Source organism: Nuphar pumila, chromosome 15, assembly GCF_984573655.1.
Source record: "Nuphar pumila chromosome 15, dmNupPumi1.hap1.1, whole genome shotgun sequence".
Classification (NCBI taxonomy): domain Eukaryota; kingdom Viridiplantae; phylum Streptophyta; class Magnoliopsida; order Nymphaeales; family Nymphaeaceae; genus Nuphar; species Nuphar pumila.
This window is the reverse complement of record NC_143263.1, coordinates 24,376,310-24,395,271: the sequence shown is the minus strand read 5'-3', so window position 1 is coordinate 24,395,271 and position 18,962 is coordinate 24,376,310. Positions and strand designations below refer to the sequence as shown.

Here is an 18,962-nt window from a genome sequence, read left to right as displayed (position 1 = left end):
GTCACAAAGTTGTAGGCTAATCTATAGCTTGAATTAGAGTGATTACCTTTTCTTCTAGGAAAAATTTATATTGTTTACATTTATCCTGGTGCTTGTGTCTTTTGTTGTAGATGATTGAAAGCAGTGCCCATGGTGGTGACTATGACGGGGTTATTTTCTCTCAACTTGTAAGTTTTTCGCTTCTGATTTTAATTAAAGGTTATACATCACCGGTACTGATACATCATTTTTCCATAGAAATTGATTGATTTAGCTGATTCTGAGAGCTCAGAAATAGAGACAACTGGACTGCGTAGAAACGAAGGTTCCTACATAAACAAAAGCTTGTTAACAATAGAAACGGTATGCAGTTCTTTTCTCTAGGCTATGACCTTCTCATCACATTGCTATCCAAATGATCTGTAGTTTGTTTTCCTGCTTTACTAAGATTGCTCTTTGTTTCTTATCATGTTTGAGGTCCAATTTTTTATTCCCTGGTCCAAACATGTTTACACGATCATTCTTACCAAGTCTTATTATGGTACTTGTAGTGAATCATGCTCTATTGCTGAATTCAGTCAGTCATTACACATTGTTCCTTATAGTTCAGTTTGGAAATATATACTGCTAAAGATTGGAAGCTTTTTTATACTTGTGATATTTCTTTTATTAATAAGTTGTGATTGTCTGTCTATCATTGGAGGACTATGATTTTGTTTTTGTGAGCATTTTTATTTGATTTATGTTTCTTGCTTCCTGGCCATTTTTCAATGTACATTTTATTTTCTTGAACGTGACCTAAATGCTCTCCATCTAGACTAGTATGTGTTCATATCATGCTCATTAAAAATGGAGTTTCCTGTTTAACCCTTAACTAGTAGATCTATAGTAACTGTTTGCCAATCTCTTTGGTGCGGTTCAATTTATGCTGATATTTTGGAATCTGGATCAACAAATATAAATGTGTTAATTCATAGTCTAACAGGTGAAACTGATCCAATTATCTTGAGTTAATCATGACTTATGAGGTTGTATTTTTGAGTTCTGTACAAAGGAATCTTGTTCTTCACCTGGTTGCTAGCATCTGCCATATGCATTGGTGATATCGAATGAGAAAATGACAGTGCTGGTTTCAATGACAGTCTTTGTAAAAGGAGCATGTCAACTTCCGAGTGTAAATGGGTTTTCAATATGCTTGTTGCTCTGTATTCATCACAGTGGCTTTTGTTGTTGCATGTCTTGTAAATTTGATACTTGGATATTACGTCGTTAACAGGAAACTTGTATTCATTCACATTTTTTTTCTTATGTATTCTTCTTGTTTTTGTCCAAGTTTCATAATTGACGGAAATCTATTGACATCTAGGTATATATTGACAGGGAATATATAATTTCATAGTTGCTGCCTCTTGTATCTGCTATATATTGACAATATATTGGTAAGAAAAAAAATAAACGTTTTTACTGGTGCAGTTTTAAACTACGGCATTCAACACTTTTTGTTGGCGCAGCAAATGTGAGTAAAAAGCCCTTCGACACTCTTAAAGACTTTTAGTGATGTAATTTCTGCGCCAGAAAAAGTTTTTTCAATTTCGTATCAGATTTTTGCTGGCGCAGACCTGCGCTAGTAAAAGTTCTTTCAATTTCGTGCATGAAAGATTAATTCTGGCGTAGAAATGCGCCAGTAAAAGTTCTTTCCTGTTAAAGATTTTTTGCTGGCGCAAATTTGCTCCAGCAAAAATGATATTTCCTTTCAGTGTAAAGTTGCGCCAGAAAATGCATTACCGGTGACACCTTACTGCTGGCGCATTCTTGCACCAGCAAAGGTTTTTACTGTCTCTATTGCTGCACCAGTAAAACCCTTATTTCTTGTAGTGTGGTACCAGATTTGGGTCCGAGCCCAACCAGACCTACCAAAGGCAAAACCATACTTGGTCTTATAAGGGTTAATACAAACCAGATCTGAACCAGACCCCGTAAAATGCTAGTACATTTTCCTTTAGCAAAATATGGATCATAATGAGGATGTGGGTCTGACCTAGGTCTAGTATGAGATTTCATAAACCATATGCGGTTGTATGCTAATTGGACCTCGTACGCGCGTGCATGTGTCTGGCATTGGACTTGAGCTAACTAATGACAACATCGGCAAATCTGTGAGCATTTGCTGTTTCAGCCTAACAAGTTCTAGAAACTGACTGAAATTCAATGAGGTTTCCCTTTACGATCATCGATTTCATATTGGCTGGCGTCCTGTTGGTAAAACCCTTGACCTCCCTGCCAACTGGGAAATACACCCAGCTTTGACCTTGCGACATGAGATGTCATCCATGGGTTTCGAACTTGTGACGTTCCATCCCTTGTGTGCATGAAAAAAGTTATGATCTTATAATTAACAGGTTTTTTGATACCTGAATATGATCATGTTTAAACCATGTTCAATTGTCAAGTCAAGCCAAAACTTGCTTGATCCTTTTTCCAGAAGGATCCCCTCAATTGTTCATAATTCATGAGTAATCTTGACTAGTGCAGTTCCAAGGAGTGGTTGATGGCTATTATTAGACAGCAGCCAACCTTTTGACCCATCAATTGAGTGTTAGGTACCTTCCACACACACATTCAAGCACGCATTCACACATGAACAAAAACCAACTTCAGGTACATTTTTGGCAGTCGATTAATCTAAAACTTGTATACTATATATGATGGCAGGCTTTACATCTACCAACTCTGGCACCTAAACTAAGCAAATTTTTAGCAGTAGGGAAAAAAGTCAAAATGGAGCTGTAAGGGGGTCCTCAATATGGGTTTTATCAGGGATTTCTTCTGCAACATCACCAGTGGAAGCGCACATCTCGCAGGATCTGTTGGTCTTCTCTTCTATTTTCCCTATCAGTTTACCCAGCAATTCTTTCTTTCGCAAGTCTTCCACTGGCGGTTTCATCCCCTGCAGCCCAATACTTCTCCATGAAAAAGTTAGTAGTCGACTTATTATATATCTAGACTTGGTCAGGGTTTGGCCGAGTCCATAGGCTAGGGTTGCACTCAGTAGACCAAGTTTTGACTCGTTTAAGTACCTAGAAATCTATCTGTGAGCAACCCCTCAGCGAGAGAGAAACTTAATTAGACTTACTAAATTGAAACACAGCATTTGAGTCAAAGTTTCTTATAGACACCCATTTTCTAACCCCTCGGCGAGAGAGGAGTGGACCTGAGTAGGTGCCCATGGTGTAAAACTCCATGAGTACTCCCCCGCCCATCTGGGATAGTTTCTCATTTCACTTTTTTTCTTATGGTAAATTAAAGCTGCACATTTCAGGTAGCGAACTCTTAACCTTCTTCAACTTGAAAGCTTTTAGCCCACCCACCTGTCCAAGTGTGTGGAGCCCTTGTGGGCTTGGGCTTCCTACTCTCACTTGAAGTAACTTGTGAGCCTCCCGTTTGGCTATGACCCAAGAAAATTTGACATTTTAGAATGCCAAAAAAGGAGGTAGGGGATAAAGCTCAAGCATAGTTGAATGAGTGCGTGCCTAATTTGCACTGCCAATAAAATATTTACTAGGACCTAAGCCTAATTTGTTTAATTTACTTAAGACCACAGTCATGTGGTTTTCAGCTAATATGGGAAGTGAATTTCCAAGATCAGCTTCTAAAAGCACATAAACCTTTTGATCATTGTTCAATATTCTTCATTGAACATAGATTTCTGGCAAAAATATTTGTAAATTCTGCTTACCGTTTGGGCACCTCTTGAAGGAACTTCAAAATTTTGGTGCCTTTTTTTTGTATTGTTTCTTTTGTATTTGAAACCAGCCAATGCATTGTGACATTTTTTTTTTTTGAAAGGCAAGCTGGGGTTATAGGCGGACCCCTACCAGAACAACAGCCACCCCATGTTGCAGAGGGATTCGATCCTGGGCCTTCAGCTTGACATAGGACCACGCTTACCACATGGGATACCACCTCGTTGGTGCATTGTGAGATATTTAATTCACAAATTACCTCAAAATTTTCTAACTTAAGGCGAGATTGATTACCTTGGTGAAAATTCTCGTTGCTTCTTCAGGAGTCTCCTTCTTGAGGACATCTACTGCTTGTTCCTGCATGGATTTCTCATTCAGAGGAAAGTTTCTTTTCAATTGAACAAAATGAGTCATTTCTGTTTTGACTAAACTAAGAGGATCTTAAACATTTTTGCACCACTAGCATGCACACACAAGTTCCTGTGTGATAACCAACACCATTAATCTTCCACTAACAAGGCCGCAAATGAAGATACCTTAGGATTTGAAGCATTAACAACCTGACATCCACCAGGCCTTGTACATGGCTTTGTCATCGAGAAACCGTTAGTTCATTACTGGATATGATAAAAAAATAATAATAATAATAATTTGTTAATGCACCTCCTGTTCTGATCATGCACATGATTTGTCACCGAGAAACCATTAATTCATTAACTGAATATGACAAAAATTATGCCAATGCAGCTTCTGTGCTTATTATGTACATAATTTTGTCATCGAGATACAGTTAATTCGTCACAGGATACGACAAAATGTATGTCAAATGCAGCTTCTGTTTCTCGTCTCAATAATGATATCATATCTAACATAGATACATCCATTCAAAAAGGCTAAGTTTGAGCTCAAACACAAAGAAATTGCTCTCCTGCTTTTCTATCTATATCTACATTATATGGTTGAACCATGACAGACACTTCCTGCACCTATCCAGGTATAAGGATTCATGCGCTTGCCTATGCGCGTCATGTTGGCCGAGGTTGTATTCATCTCTCTTAGCATGACCTACTATAAATTGAGCAAGTGTTTGGTCCACTACATTTCCAACCTTGCTCAAACCTGACACTATATATATTGCAAGGAGAGAGAGAGAGAGAGAGAGAGGCTCACCCTTGCCATTTCTAGTTGCTTAGAGCGCAAGGTCCTTGGTTCCATTTCAATGGAGCAAGCTAGTGAATCCATGATGAACCCAAAGCTCCTTGGTCTAAGCAAGAGGGGGAGGATGACAAAATAGGTTTGTCGTCTGAGAAATTAAGTGAAACCGAACCAGTGGTTCACGATGGTGCTGACTTGAATACAAGGGGAAAAAGCAAACCCCTCGAGTCCAGAGCTTTACACCTTCTCTCTCAAGATCCCCGTGTAACCTTTTTCGAGGAAAAGAACAATTACCATATTAGTTTGAATTTTGAATGCCAACGTCAGCATTTTTTTTTTTGACAGAGAAAGCCTGGCTTAGCAGACCCTTACCAGTTATACAACCATATAAATTGGGATTCGAACTTGCAACGTCCCGTCATAAGGTGACCTGCACTAACCGCTAGACAAGCGGAGCCCCCGTTTGTACAACGTCAGCATCTTATTAGAATAGTAAAATGTAAAATGAAAAAAAAAAGGAAACAGAAACCTTTTTGATCGACATCATTGCATGACCAAGGAAACCCCTCTCTCTTTTCTAAAGTATGAGAGGGATCCCAGTCTCACATGGCTGCTTTCTAGTCTCTAGAACTGAAAAGCGTTAAAGGCCTTTCTTCCATAGGTTGTGCTGCAAAGTGTTTGTGCTGTAAAGCTTAAGCGGTGGAGATTGAGCATTGATTGCGTGGTGCAAACACAAGGTTGAACAAATCAACGTCTTTGGCTTGTCTCCAATGTGCTTCAAAATTTCATATATTGGGAAAATACAAAAGCAGCCAACAGCACAAGGGAAAAATCCACTTTTTTTTGCTGAGAAAGAGAAAAATCCATTGGGGTATTAGATTCCTCACAGGTTTGAAAATTAGCCTTATCACCAGCAAGCCTTCCCCCCTCATCCCGTGCTAATCCTTCAAAACATTTATGGCCACGAACACCACCCAGGGCTTGCCCTCTTAGCACAAGTACTCATTTTCTTCCCAATTCACAACATATAATCACAAATTGACGGCTACATTACCAAGGGTGAAGGTGAGTAATTCCTATATTAGTAAAAACAAGATTATGAGAGACCGCATAGGCGCAATGCAAATGGTTGTAAACTCACGGAAGAAGGAAGCAACTGGAGTTAACAGCTTGCCAAGACATCTCAACCTCCAAGAAATCAAAATCATCTGATCGCCAAAACTTGTTCCTATTTCAATATTCTTGCCTTCAATTGGACTCTGGTTCAATTCGTGACATGGATCATCCATCTCCACATGGATCCTTGTTGCATTTCCGCTCTTTCTAGAACTTGAAGTCCTTCTTCTTCGGTTTCCCTTCCTTCTCCTGCATCTTGCGCTTTCTTTTCTTCTCAGCCTGCACCGTCCAAGTAGAACAAATTAAAAGCCAAAGAGAGCAAACCAATACCAGCATGTTCCTATTTGCTTGTTGATGACCACACCTCTGCCACCATGTCGCTGAAATCCTCTCGTTGATTCCGTAGCTTCTCCTCTTCCCTTGCCTCCTCATACCTGCGGGCGTAACCCCAAGTATGAATCAATAAACAATTAATATCCACTCAACCAGCAAAAATGCAACTCTTACTTGGCTGCCAAAGTGACATCATCCAAGGCTTCCAATTCCTCAGGTCTAAGGGTGACGTCCACTTTGTCTGACTTCTGTCCTCGAAGAAGATCAACCTGCTCTCACGATAAACAAGGTGAATAACAAGGTAAGAACCCCACAAAAAAGCTCTTCAACTCACTTGACGCTCTAGCCAAATACAGGAAGATTTATTTTTCAGAACAGAGTGGACATTGGAACTAAGAACCACTAACCCCCCTCTTTGGATGACTTAATAAATAGCCCCTTGCCATTTACAGTTATTTCAAATAGCAAGTTTTGGTGTGGTTCTTCCATTTTTATTTTTTTAAATAAGTTTTATAAATTTAATTATTTGACTAACTTATTTTCTCCTATTCCACCAACATCACCAAATTTACAAACAATGTCTGATTTGGTGCTGCAATCCCTTTTGACCAAGAATATGATTGTTTTGTTAAAACATAAAAGCACTGCATCACTGACTAAACCAAAATATCATCACACGATGCACCAACTGCTTACCCTTTTAGGAGCATTTTTGTCTGCCGTGCCAAGCACGTACCTGCATTGAAGGTGTATTATAAGCTTCAAAAAATTAAAGGGAAAGATAATTCCATATCGATTTCTTTTATTCATCAAATGAAATGTTAAGGGCTTACGTGTGTGTTGTGCCAAGAAGGGTTCCTGGTGCAATCCTTTCTTCTTTTTCCTCAAGAACCTGTTGTTCATAAAAGATTCACAGACACGAAAAGTTAATCACAGATTGAGGGTTAACTAATGTACGACACAAACTCTCCCCATTATACTCACTTGATATAGAGGCTTTTCAGGTTCTTTGCGCTGTTGCTTCCGGAGATCAATGACATCAGGGGTCTCCACACCAGTTGGCGTACTGAACAGAACACATAAATTCAACAGTAAATGCATGAAATGGCGAAACCCCTATAAGACACATTGAACAGTACAGTACCTAGAAAGGCTGTCCACTGATTGAATGCCTGCCTCCAGCTCTTCCTCTTCGATTTGCTCTTCCTCTTCCTCTTCCTCTTCCTCTTCTTCTTCTTCTTCTTCTTCCTCCTCCAAATCACCCCAATGTTTGCTTCTGTCAACAGGCTCTTCCTACAACCAGGAGCACATTCAGCGCATTATTGAAAACAAGTTGCATCATGCTCAAGTGTAAGAAACAAGAATCATAATCTGTGAATTTTTTTCATTCGTGCAGCAGAGAAAAACAATCTCTCAAGGATGCCATAATTTACACACCTCATAGCTAGGTTGTTCTTGCTGATAGACTCCAAACACATCTCCATATAAGGGAACTCCATCCTACACATGAAAGACAATACATAAGCCCAAATAACCAACAAACTTGATGTGCAGTCTCTCTCTCTCTCTCCCCCCGAGACCCACACATATATGTACACAGGGGAAGGGGACAGGGATAACCAACTCACTTTATCAACCGGAGGCTTGCCCCAACCTCCTGGATGATAGCCAAAGCTAGCCCCTGGTGGGATAGGAGCATTCAGGCCAGCAATTTTTAGGTGTGGATAAGATGGTGGAGGGCCATATCTCTGGAAAGTCAGATTCAGTAAACAACAAAAGATTTTATTTTATTGGCATGCACATCATCAGTGAAACCTTTTTTATGCACCTGCATATTGATAAGCCAAGGAGGAGGTGCACCTTCAGGCATCCCCAAAGCTTCTTTCAGTTCCTGAGACAGAAAACCAGGCTTCATCTCTCTTAGTTTTACCTGTAAAGCCATACCAATCAGTAATAGTAGCAAACATCCGATATAATCTAATGAAGAACATGATCCAGAAAACTAATAAAAAATTTATGAAAGTGGTGAAGGTATTGGACCTATACTAGTAGAAAGATAAAACAGAATAAATGATGCAGGAAACTAGACAAAAACAACATAAAATGGAGACAGGACAACCAGGATTGGAGTTGTGATAGCTGGCATTATCTCACAAAACTACACTTGGTTGACAGTTTCCAACCAAGATTCTAAATATTTTGTGTAAACCTAGAAAGAGAAATAATGAAGGACGTTCAGAAGTGCATTTCTATACTTCATATGCTACTCTCTGATGTCTTATTGCAAAAAGTAGGGTTATATGTCTCTGGAAAGATAACGCCCAGATTGGAAAGGAGTGATGGAAAAATGACCATAACAAAAGTTGTGTCCTCTGTTTATTGTAAATTTTCCTATACTAATGAATTTTCGTATGTGGCCGGGGGGAGGGAGAGTAGCATGAGTGTGTGTTGCCTTTATAACCCCAGCTTGCTTTTGTTGAAAAAACAAGCAAAAGCATATTTGATTAATGAACCACAAAGGTGTTACCTCAAACTCTTTTCCTTCATAATAGAGATCACCATGTGTGGTAAGTTTTGGTTTTGTCTGGTATTTAAAGAAGGCATCATGAAGAACCTGCAAAAGAAAATGGCACAACAAATTACCATCAGATGTACTCTTGCAAATTTAAAAAAAAAAAATCATGGACAATCGGACAGCTCAATTATGTTAGCTGGGTAAAAAATATGCCACATAGCAGACTGTGGCAAGTTTACTCCATACAAATACACAAGACTAAGGGCATTGTAAGTACCTGGTAATCAATATCCATCTTGCCCATCTTGGGCTGCATACGCTCCCTCTGTTTCTGTTTCAATTTCTTGCTGTCCTCCTTCTCAATATATGCCTGAAGAAGAGTTTGACCAAATATAAACAAGAAAAAAAAAGTTTGAAGTAGTGTAGAAAGATCAATGACTTGCAGAAATCCACGGTATTAATTGTAGCATGCTTTAGTGTAACCTCTCACCTGTCTTAATTTTTCAATTCCAGTTGCAGCAATGAAATCAGGAAGTTGAAATGGGTGTTTCTCAATACCACGCTTTCCCTACAAATAATCGACAAAGGTAAGGATCATATTTCCAATTATACAATAAATACAAAATGTAGTTATTTCCCATTCTAGTCATGCCCACAATCACAAAGAGAATCTTAAGGTGATGACGAAGTCCACAACCTCTGCAATAGCAAAAAGAATTGATTCAGTCAAGTATTATGCAGAAGTTTAAGTTCAAGCACCATGACAAATTGCATGAAACAACTATCCCAGGTGCAGAACCAAGTATAGTACTCCACAATGAGCATCATGATTAAAACCTATAGCCTAGTGTGAAAGTGGCATAGTGCTTTCATTTTGCCAAATGCATGATAGATGCTCACTAGACCCTCACCCACCCCAACATTTAATATCAAGAGAGAAACCATTCAAGGTTCTCGCTTTGCGAACAATGACAAGTCCTGGCTCCATGATTTGTATGGCTGGTGATCAATGCCCCTGCAAGAACCAGGTATACAAATAAGAGGGTGAAAGCTTATCGATCTCTATCCTCCCTCACCCCCTTATATGTTCCACTTCTTCAATATGCAGAATGCACCCCTCAAGCATGCCACATGTAAATGTTTATATCTTGTTGATAGTTGACATGATACTCACCTGTAGGAATTTGCGTTTTTGACACCAATGCCTTGGCACAGGAACAGTATTACGGTACGACTTCAGAAAAACTAACAACTTCGGGTCTGCCGCTGTTGCATCCCAAACCTGCATGGAGGAATAATATGATTAGATGATGCAATTAAAAACAAAACTAGCCTAAGAAAATATGAACACCAAGGCTATTCTAATGCCAAATTTGTTCAGAAAAAGTAGCATGACAAGCATCCCACATTTTCAACCATCAAGGATACTGAACCCAACACAACTGAAAGTAAAAGAGAAGTCTATTCTCATGTTCCATTGTTAAAGTCAACCAACTAGGAATAGGTTTTGCATCTAGTGATAGGCTCCTAGTCGACCTAGCACTAGTCAGCAGATTAGGTTAACTAGTCGTTCCCTAGACAATCCTCACTTGGTCAGCAAGACAGTTGTTTTTTTTTCAAAATAACAAATAAAAGATGGGGTAAGGGGAGTGAAACCTTGATCTCGATCTCTCTCATGAAAAAGATAAGGAAGTAGAGGGCACTGATATGCCCTCCCTCTCTCATGAAAAAGAGAATGAAGAAGTAGAGGGCCCTGGCATGCCCTCTCTCATGAAAAAGAGAAGGAAAAAGTAGAGGGCCCTGATATGCACTCTCTCTATCATGAACAAAATAAGGAAGATGTAGAGGGCCCTGATATGCTCTCTCTTATGAAAAAGATGAGTAGAGGCTGATATGCCCTCTCTCTCTCATGAAAAAGAAAAGGAAGAAGTAGAGGGCCCTGATATGCTCTCTCTCTCTCTCTCTCTCTCTCTCTCTCTCTCTCTCTCTCTCTCTCTCTCTCTCTCTCTCTCTCATTTCCGTTGCAACCCCCTGCTATTTCGCTCAGTTCACACCTACCCATAGATGTTTTGGTTTTTGAGTTGAATTATGATTTCTTGGTTCATTGTTCTCCCTTCCATGATCACGGTCAGTATTTTGGTTAAATTAGGTACCCATGCAATGGATTTTCTAGTTATTCATCTTCCTGAAGTCATGCACTTTTTTTAGTTGTTTGTTTACTTATAATAATGTTAGTTAAGTTGTAGTGACCCCCTTTCATTCGCTTTTTGTTTTTTCATGGAATATGGTTGTTGCAGCCAATCTAATGAAAATTCCTTTATGTTTGTTGTTATTAGTACGAACATTATTGTCATCTTCTTTGGGCTATTTTTAACCACTTCATTTTTTTCAGGATAAAAATGTTACTAGCAAAAATTTTAACCACTCAACGTTGTTTACTTTTTCAACACGTGTAGTTTTAGAGTTTTGGTATAATTTTCCTATTTTTCTTAAACATATTTTTTTTGGGTCCCTAGACAACTGATTAACCCTGCCAGGAGCAAACTATGTGATTTAGGGGGCCTGGCACCTAGGCACCGACACACTTTTGACTACATTGTTCTCATGTGAGAATGTTGGTGGTCAAAAATAAATAATTGCATCTCTCTATCACATCAAGTGATACATGTGGAAAGAGAATGCTGTAGAATCTTAAGATGAGGTGATAAATGATCATGTATCCATCTATGCAGAAAAAGCTACACATCTTATAAATTACAGAAAGAACCACAAACTTATGAATAGTGCTCATACTGTTTAACAAATGGAAGCATTTCCTGAGAGTTAATTTCCAAGCTACTTTAAATAGCTTCTAGCAACAATTGCAGAGAAAAACTGCTTTATCATGTGACCAAGAAAGATTTATATGTCAACCTAAGTCTATTGAAGAACACACACTCGTAAACTAGACCTATCACCTCAACCACTGTGTGGAACTCTTTATATGCAATAGCTCTTAGAAACGTTCCTAAGGTACAGGGGGAATAAGAAGACCAAAGAGCTAGAGTTAGAAATATAAACATGGCCCTAATGATTTCTTGTGCGAGGGTTGACACACTACTATTATTTTTTATTGAAAATGTGTACTATGATACGGTAAATTGCCAACTAGAAATAATAAACAGATAAATTATAGTTATGAATTATACAATTAATACAAAAGAGTGGTAAAACAATAATATAACTATGAACATGACACCACTAATCATATTACTGACATGACACTGATAGGCATCGGCTGCTAGCTCCTTTAGCCTCCAATGGATAACAAAACTAGGCCCACATTGATCCTATACACAGAGTCATAACCAAGGTTGTCAGACTAGGAAGTGGAAGCAGAAAACGATACAGGAAGCAGAAGCGATAAGCGGCACATTTTAAAATGTATAGGAAGCGAGAAGCAAGGAATAAAAGACAATATAAGAATTGAATGATAATCGAAATGGAACACAAATAAAAACTAAAATAAAAGTGACTAATATTAAATTTCATGATTTTTTAGTGTAAAAATTATTTTTTTAACAAAATCTAAAAATGATGAGTGCTAATTTAGAGAGAACACATGGAAGTGAGTGAGAAGCGTGAGAGGAAACACATAAAAAACATGAAAAGTAGAGTGAGAGAATATATAAGAAGAATAGCTGAAGCATGTGAAAAGCATAGGAGTAGCACGAGAGAATCGAGATTCCCATCAAGTTTTGGAAGTGAAGAGTATCAGGGTTCCCATGCGAGCTTCTGGGAAGCAAGCTTCCCACCTATCTAAGAAGCTTCTGGTACTCCCAGTCGTAACCACCCTAGAGCAACAACTAAACAAGATTATTATGGGGTGACAAGAATGTTCAAACCTGGAACCCTTGTACATGCCATATAACAGCATTAATTATCATACCTGATTAAGGAACTCAGAAGTACGAAAAAGAAAGGAAACCCAAGACACGACTACTAGAATTTCACATTTTGGTAGTCGAAGAACACAACCGCCATCTATACAACAAAAACAGATAAAGGATCTCCAAAGACAGAGTAGAAATGAATTGTGGATCACAGAACCAAGTGGTTCTGAAGTATTAAATTTCCATTACAAGCCCCCAGAATTTATGGAAGCAATCAAAACCTTTATTTTCTTTTCCAAAATCCATTGTCAAACTACACAGTGCTAACAAATAACATGAGACTGCTGAAAAGAAATCTTGGTATTTACATATGAGCTTCCTCATACTGCTTGCCCAGCTTCTTTCATCCTGGCTGACCATCTTAAAATCATTTGAATTTAAGTAAAGCAAAAGTTATGCAATTTGATACCATTTGTGACACATATACTAGTGAAAGAGTAAACACATACATGTGCTGAAAAAATAAGAGAGAAAATACCATAATCAGGAAAATAGGTAAGGAAAATGAAATGGTTGAAGGATAATGAAAAGTGAAAATTGAAATGAACTGACAAGAATATGGAAAGCATACCTCAACCACATCGGGCTTTGAGCATATCTGTTTCAGTTCTGCTATCTTCATTCGACGTTGAAGCTGCAAAACAGCACAATCTACTGAGAACAAGTTTGCAAAGTTAAAAACAATAAGCAAAGACATTTTTTATTTGGGCAATGGCCAGACCTTTTTCTTTTTATTTGAAATCCCCTTTTCCTTTTGCTGCACATCCTGTTCATCTTCTTCAGAGTCTGAATCAGCTTTTTTTTTCGATGCTGCATCCTGTGCAGCTTCGTCTTTCTTATCACCATCCTACAAGTAAAAAATAGTTGTATAAGAACACTTCAAGGGATGATGGGGAAAATCATTTTCATTCCAAAATATGCACATCAAAATTGAGAATAAAACAACTGACTGATACCTCTGCAGCTCCAGCAGCGTCTGTAAAACTGAACCGCTCAAATACTTTTTTGAAATCATCAAGAAGATCATCATCTATATCAGCTGTTTCAGGCATGTATTCCACTTCAACTTTTTCTAAACCCTAATAATTGACACATCTCAGTGACAGAACATCCAATGAACCAAACATAATATATCAACAAATAACAACAAAAGCAATCAACAACTCCCGCTCCACAACATGAGGCAAGAAAGAATATAAGTTGGAAAAAAAACACAAATTTGCAATGTTATGAATTATATGTACCATATTATGCAAGTTTGAAACATTAGACGGGACTATTGGCACCCTTGGGAAAGAAAAGGTAGCAATAATGGTAAGTGAAAAGGTAGCAATATGAAAAAAATTATATTGGGTTCCTAAAAATGAGAAGTGAGAACAAGTTTTTAGGGGGTATAAAGAGAGCTTTCATTCCTTTCACACCATGTGTTATTCTCTCTTTTTTTTCTTCAAAAGAATAAGAGCATTTCCTTATTCCTTCAGAGCACAACAGGCACCTATTCAACTCCACCACCAACTAAACAAATGGAAACATCAATCATAAAAAAAATGTCATAAATAGCACCATACAAGAACTATACAAACAGAAAACAAAAAGATTAAATTTTCAGCGAGGAAAAAGTAGCAACCAGAAGCTCCAGGTACTCCAATACAAAATATGGTAGAGCCTTTTACTTCCAAACCCTGTTCACACTTCCAGTGTTTGATTGACTTCCAGCAAACCATAAAGATGACCAAGTTCCAGGTGACACTCTCAAAAATCTGAAATTCTATAAAAGAACCCTAAGGATGCGTTTGGGAGGAGGGTGTCAGAGGAGATGAGATGGTGTTGAAGACAGTTATTTGAGTTGGACTACTCCAAAAAAAAATGGAGGCTGTTTGGGACAAGGAATGCAGGGAATCATGAATTTAGGTTGGGATTCAGGAGGTTAGAAATCTCCACTTTTACCCTCTTTCAACTCCTTTCACAGTGAGGAGATATTTACAACTCCTTACTTTGAAGGGATTCCGGTGGGTAGTTACCAAAAGACGTTCACCTCTGGTAGGTAGTTACCAAAAGACATTCATCTATCTCTCTCATGTTAGTCGTTTCATATTCAATTGGATCTAGGTAACCCAAATCTCACACAATGGTCAGGCATTGGATTTGGATCAAAAACAATATTGACTCCATAACATTGATGCATCCTATTTTGATTTTGAGTCATATCTGAACCTAGAATCTTTATATAAAATCCATATTTAGGTTGAATATCAATTGGATTTTTATTTTGTCAAATCTAACTTAATGGACTCATATTCAATTGGATATCTGACCCATATCTAAATTCCTTGGGTTCTTAATAATAGGGTAAAAAATGGATTGGATTTGTTCAAATCTTTGGTCTGAACCTAAGCTTTGTTTCTGACATCGATTTAGATTTACATATTCAAAGTGTTTGGGATTAAAATCACAGTTTGGAATCAGATATATGGTTGGATTCAGATCTAATCCAAGTCATCAATAGCTTGTAGATGTAGGTTTTTTTGTTATTATTATTAGGAAGCTTGAGGTTGATACTTGGGTGGACCTAACAAATTAGATAGTTGATTGAAATGATAAGCAATATCCGGTTCAATTTTCTAATGGCACTTATGCTTTTAGTTTGCATTTTTCAGTTAGTTTACCTTTATTAAAACTGAATGCATCAATTATTGGGTAAAACTTAGTAGCTTTAAAAGTATACCTAATTTTTTTGTGCATGAGATTCAACCAATGTTATATGTAAAATTGTTTTCTACACAAGACAATGATTTAAATATTACTTGTTTTTTCAAAAAAAGTTAAATGTCAATTATGCAATTAAATGTGATATATATTTTCTCTACATTCTTTGCTACTCAAATACCATGCTATGGGTTCCCAAACAAGGTGAGGAATCAAGAGTAGTTGAAAGCCTGAATCCTTGAAGGAGTTGTTTATTTTTCCAAACAAAAGAGGGAGTCCACAACTCCTTTGAAATTCATTTCCCTTCAAATACAGTAGTTGTACTTCCCCCAACTCCTTCCAACATGGGTTCCCAAACAGAGCCTAGTGCATCTAGCCAATACCTGAGTAGGGAAAATAAGTGACCAGAAAATCCAAATTAAGGGTGTGTTTGGATAATTTGGAGGAGAATTCTCATGGAAAGGTGAATTCTCAATCCAAAAAAATATCAAGAAAGGGAAATTCTCAATCCCTATATTTTATATCGTTTGTGTGACTCAGGTATCATAAATGATTTCTTTTGAGAATTCTCATGTTCTTGTCTGGTATTATTATGTCATTCATATGAGAATTCTCAATCTTTGCTGCCAATGCCTTTGAGAATTTACACAGATCTCTTTTCAGAATCCTTAGTCGAATCAGAACATTATGGTCCTAAATCTAATGAGACATGGTCCAAATTGTTTATATTGTATAAATTGCATTCAGTTTTGATCTTTGTGGATTCAAGTTTAGGTCCATGAAAGACGGTGCAGCTCTTGGTGGCTGAGCATTTCTTGTCCTAATAGGACCAAGGTTCAGTCTAGAGAGTTCAAGTCAAGGTCCTAGCTATAGCGTTGCAAATCTTGCAATGCCGAAACTGATTCAGCATGTTTGGTTTCAGTCATCTAGGTCTTAATGGATCTGATACAGGGTCCAGCTTTCTTGCTATTCATTACCAAAATCTCAAATACCTGTAATGTTGAAACTGATTCAGCATGTTTGGTGCTTGTCTCAGGGATTTCAACAAATATTTGGTACATCACAGCAACCTCATTATTTCCGATACGCCCATTAACTATCATTATCCAAAGTGCAACATTCCTTTGAGAACTACAATCAAACAGTTTGGGAGCAGTGACCAAATCAAGATTTGACGAACATATCCTAATAAACAGGCTCCGATAAAAAACATCAGAATCATCGATGATGCCAGATGTGATTACGTCACATCAACCTGTTGCCCAAGTTTTCTGGTGGGATCAGATCGAGCATAGGCTTTGATCAGTGCTGGGAAGGTGAGTTTGTGCTTGCTCCATATCCTCCAAAAGCCACCAGTTGTCAGTGGTTCTCTAATTGCCGGAAAAATATGAGAGATAGAGAAAAGGAAGAGGGGAGGAGGAGGAGAAGATGACTCACACGAGCAACTGTTGTTAGGATGTGGAACCCGATACTTGGGAATCCTAATGCACTCCAAGGGAACCTGAGTTCTGTGAATTCATGTTCTGATCCAGGTAGGTGGGAATTTTTTATTTGTTTTTTAAAGAAGGTAGGTAGGAGTCTGAAATGGAGAATTTGAAAAAACTGAGAATTCTCAAAATGAATTCGCAAGCGTGCCCAGACAAAAATCCAATGATGCAAGAAAAAGGATTTCTATTTCTCCATATTTCCACTGTATCCAAACATAGGATAAAAGGAATTTTCAGACAACAGATCCAATAATGCGTACTTAACCACATAAGAACTTCAAAGAAGGAAGACAAAAAAATTAGAAGCAAATTATTAAAAAAAAAATCAGAATAACAGGCAACTACAACCCATGCTAGAAATTGCTTGAACCGAATCATTCCTACCAAAAGATGAAGCACGAATGAAACAGAAACCACGAAAAATCCAACAAATCAAATAAGAATTAAATTTTTTCCCGAACTCACAAGCATGAAGCTCGTATAGAATTGAGAAAACCCGACTAAAATGCCACGTTTAGAACCGATAAAACGGATTCACAGCAAAAGATAAGGGTTTCGTTTCAATTCCCGAGAGATCTTCCCCAAGCCCACAAACACGCAACTCGTAGCAAATCGCGAAAACCCCACTATTTTGGAACCGGTAGAAAACATTTACAGAAAGAGAGGAGGGTTTCAATGCCGGACAACCTGATATTTTTCGCGGGATTCACCGTCGGCCCCCTCGCTCTCGTCCTTGCCATCGACAGGGGCGGAGTCGGGCTTGTTGTTGTTGGCCTTCTTCTGCTTCCTCCGCCTCCTCCGCCGCTCGCTCTCCCTCGCCTTCTTCTGCGACGCCGCGCCGTTGGGGGAAGCGGCATGAAACCCTAGTTCCGCTCCACCGCCGCTGACGTTAGCATGCTGGATCCCGTTCTCTACGACGGCGGTCATCTTCTCCACCAATTTGCTGGATCCGCTCCAGCAAAAGAAACAAGAACGACGGGGAGGGAGCTTATTTATAGGGCATTCGATCTCTGTTTTTTATTCTTCAGTTTCCCACCAGCGAACTTTGCTTTGTTTTCTTTACTGGCGCTTTTTATCGGAAATATATCGAGAAAACAAACTTTAGTAAACACAATCAGATACCTAACTGAACCATATCCATCTTTGAACTATCTTAATAGTATAGACACTAGCCTTTACTTTATAGCATTGTTAATACAACTAACTGTACTATCCTTACCCTTGGAAATAATGACATTTAGCCAAAAGATATTGCAAACTCACTCACCCGATTTTAACTGAATTTCAAAGCATTTTTTATGATTTTAAAGTGCGAGGCTTTTTTTTCCTTAGAACTTCATTCTTTTCACTCTGTCCCATCACATCATCCTCATCACTACCACCACTTCTCTTTAATAACTACCACCACCACTACCACCACCACCACCACCACCACTGTCATCATAATTGTCATCATCACTACCACCATTGTCATCAACACACCTACTTAAATAAAAAACTATTCAAATCTTAAAAATATACATTAGTACAAACAAAAAATCAATTACAACTTCACTTACAAAAATAGCAGGACATTATAATGATTTACCAAAATAGCAAAACTCAATTATAATTATTTAAAAATTATTATACTAAATTATAATAATTACTTAAAAACCATAAAAATCACTATTGTGGATACTTTAGGCATACTATTTACTTCTCAATAACCTGATTCTTGTTAGTAATCAAGTCAACTTGAGTCTGTATAATGGACTCTTTTACTTAAAGCAAATCCTTCATTATGCAGTTTTCAGCTATTGCAAGAGTCAACTCTATATTCATTCCACCTGCTGTCTTTCTATGCTTTAAACTCATTGTCACAACTTCATCCTCCTCCTTAGTGCCCCTCTTTGTAGAGGGATTGCTTGCAGCTACATTGTCATCTTCGTGGGTAGGTATCATAGATGACAAGTGAATGCCATCGTTTTCATCGTGTTAGTCTTCAAGTTCAATT

General features: G+C 38.1%; 1 protein-coding gene across 1 annotated transcript; it reads right to left on the bottom strand.

The window, feature by feature from the left end:
* Positions 1-5,882: 5,882 nt before the first annotated feature.
* LOC149814837 (uncharacterized) lies at positions 5,883-17,920 on the bottom strand. The gene is made up of 18 exons (XM_089990138.1): positions 17,654-17,920; positions 13,730-13,852; positions 13,495-13,620; positions 13,345-13,407; positions 10,016-10,123; positions 9,332-9,409; positions 9,119-9,211; positions 8,854-8,940; positions 8,155-8,256; positions 7,955-8,074; positions 7,764-7,826; positions 7,471-7,619; positions 7,311-7,392; positions 7,160-7,218; positions 7,023-7,062; positions 6,501-6,595; positions 6,358-6,427; positions 5,883-6,272 (listed from the first exon to the last, which is right to left on the bottom strand). The coding sequence occupies exons 1-18, from the start codon at positions 17,891-17,893 to the stop codon at positions 6,201-6,203; spliced, it is 1,770 nt and encodes a 589-aa protein (XP_089846264.1). The 5' UTR covers positions 17,894-17,920; the 3' UTR covers positions 5,883-6,200.
* Positions 17,921-18,962: the final 1,042 nt, after the last annotated feature.

Coding starts and splice junctions, on each gene's coding strand:
- LOC149814837 (XM_089990138.1), bottom strand. CDS start 17,893: ATGACCGCCGTCGTAGAGAACGGGATCCAGCATGCTAACGTCAGCGGC. Junction 7,620..7,763: donor AAGAACAACCTAGCTATGAG/GTGTGTAAATTA, acceptor TCCTGGTTGTAG/GAAGAGCCTGTTGACAGAAG. Junction 7,219..7,310: donor CTGAAAAGCCTCTATATCAA/GTGAGTATAATG, acceptor TATGAACAACAG/GTTCTTGAGGAAAAAGAAGA.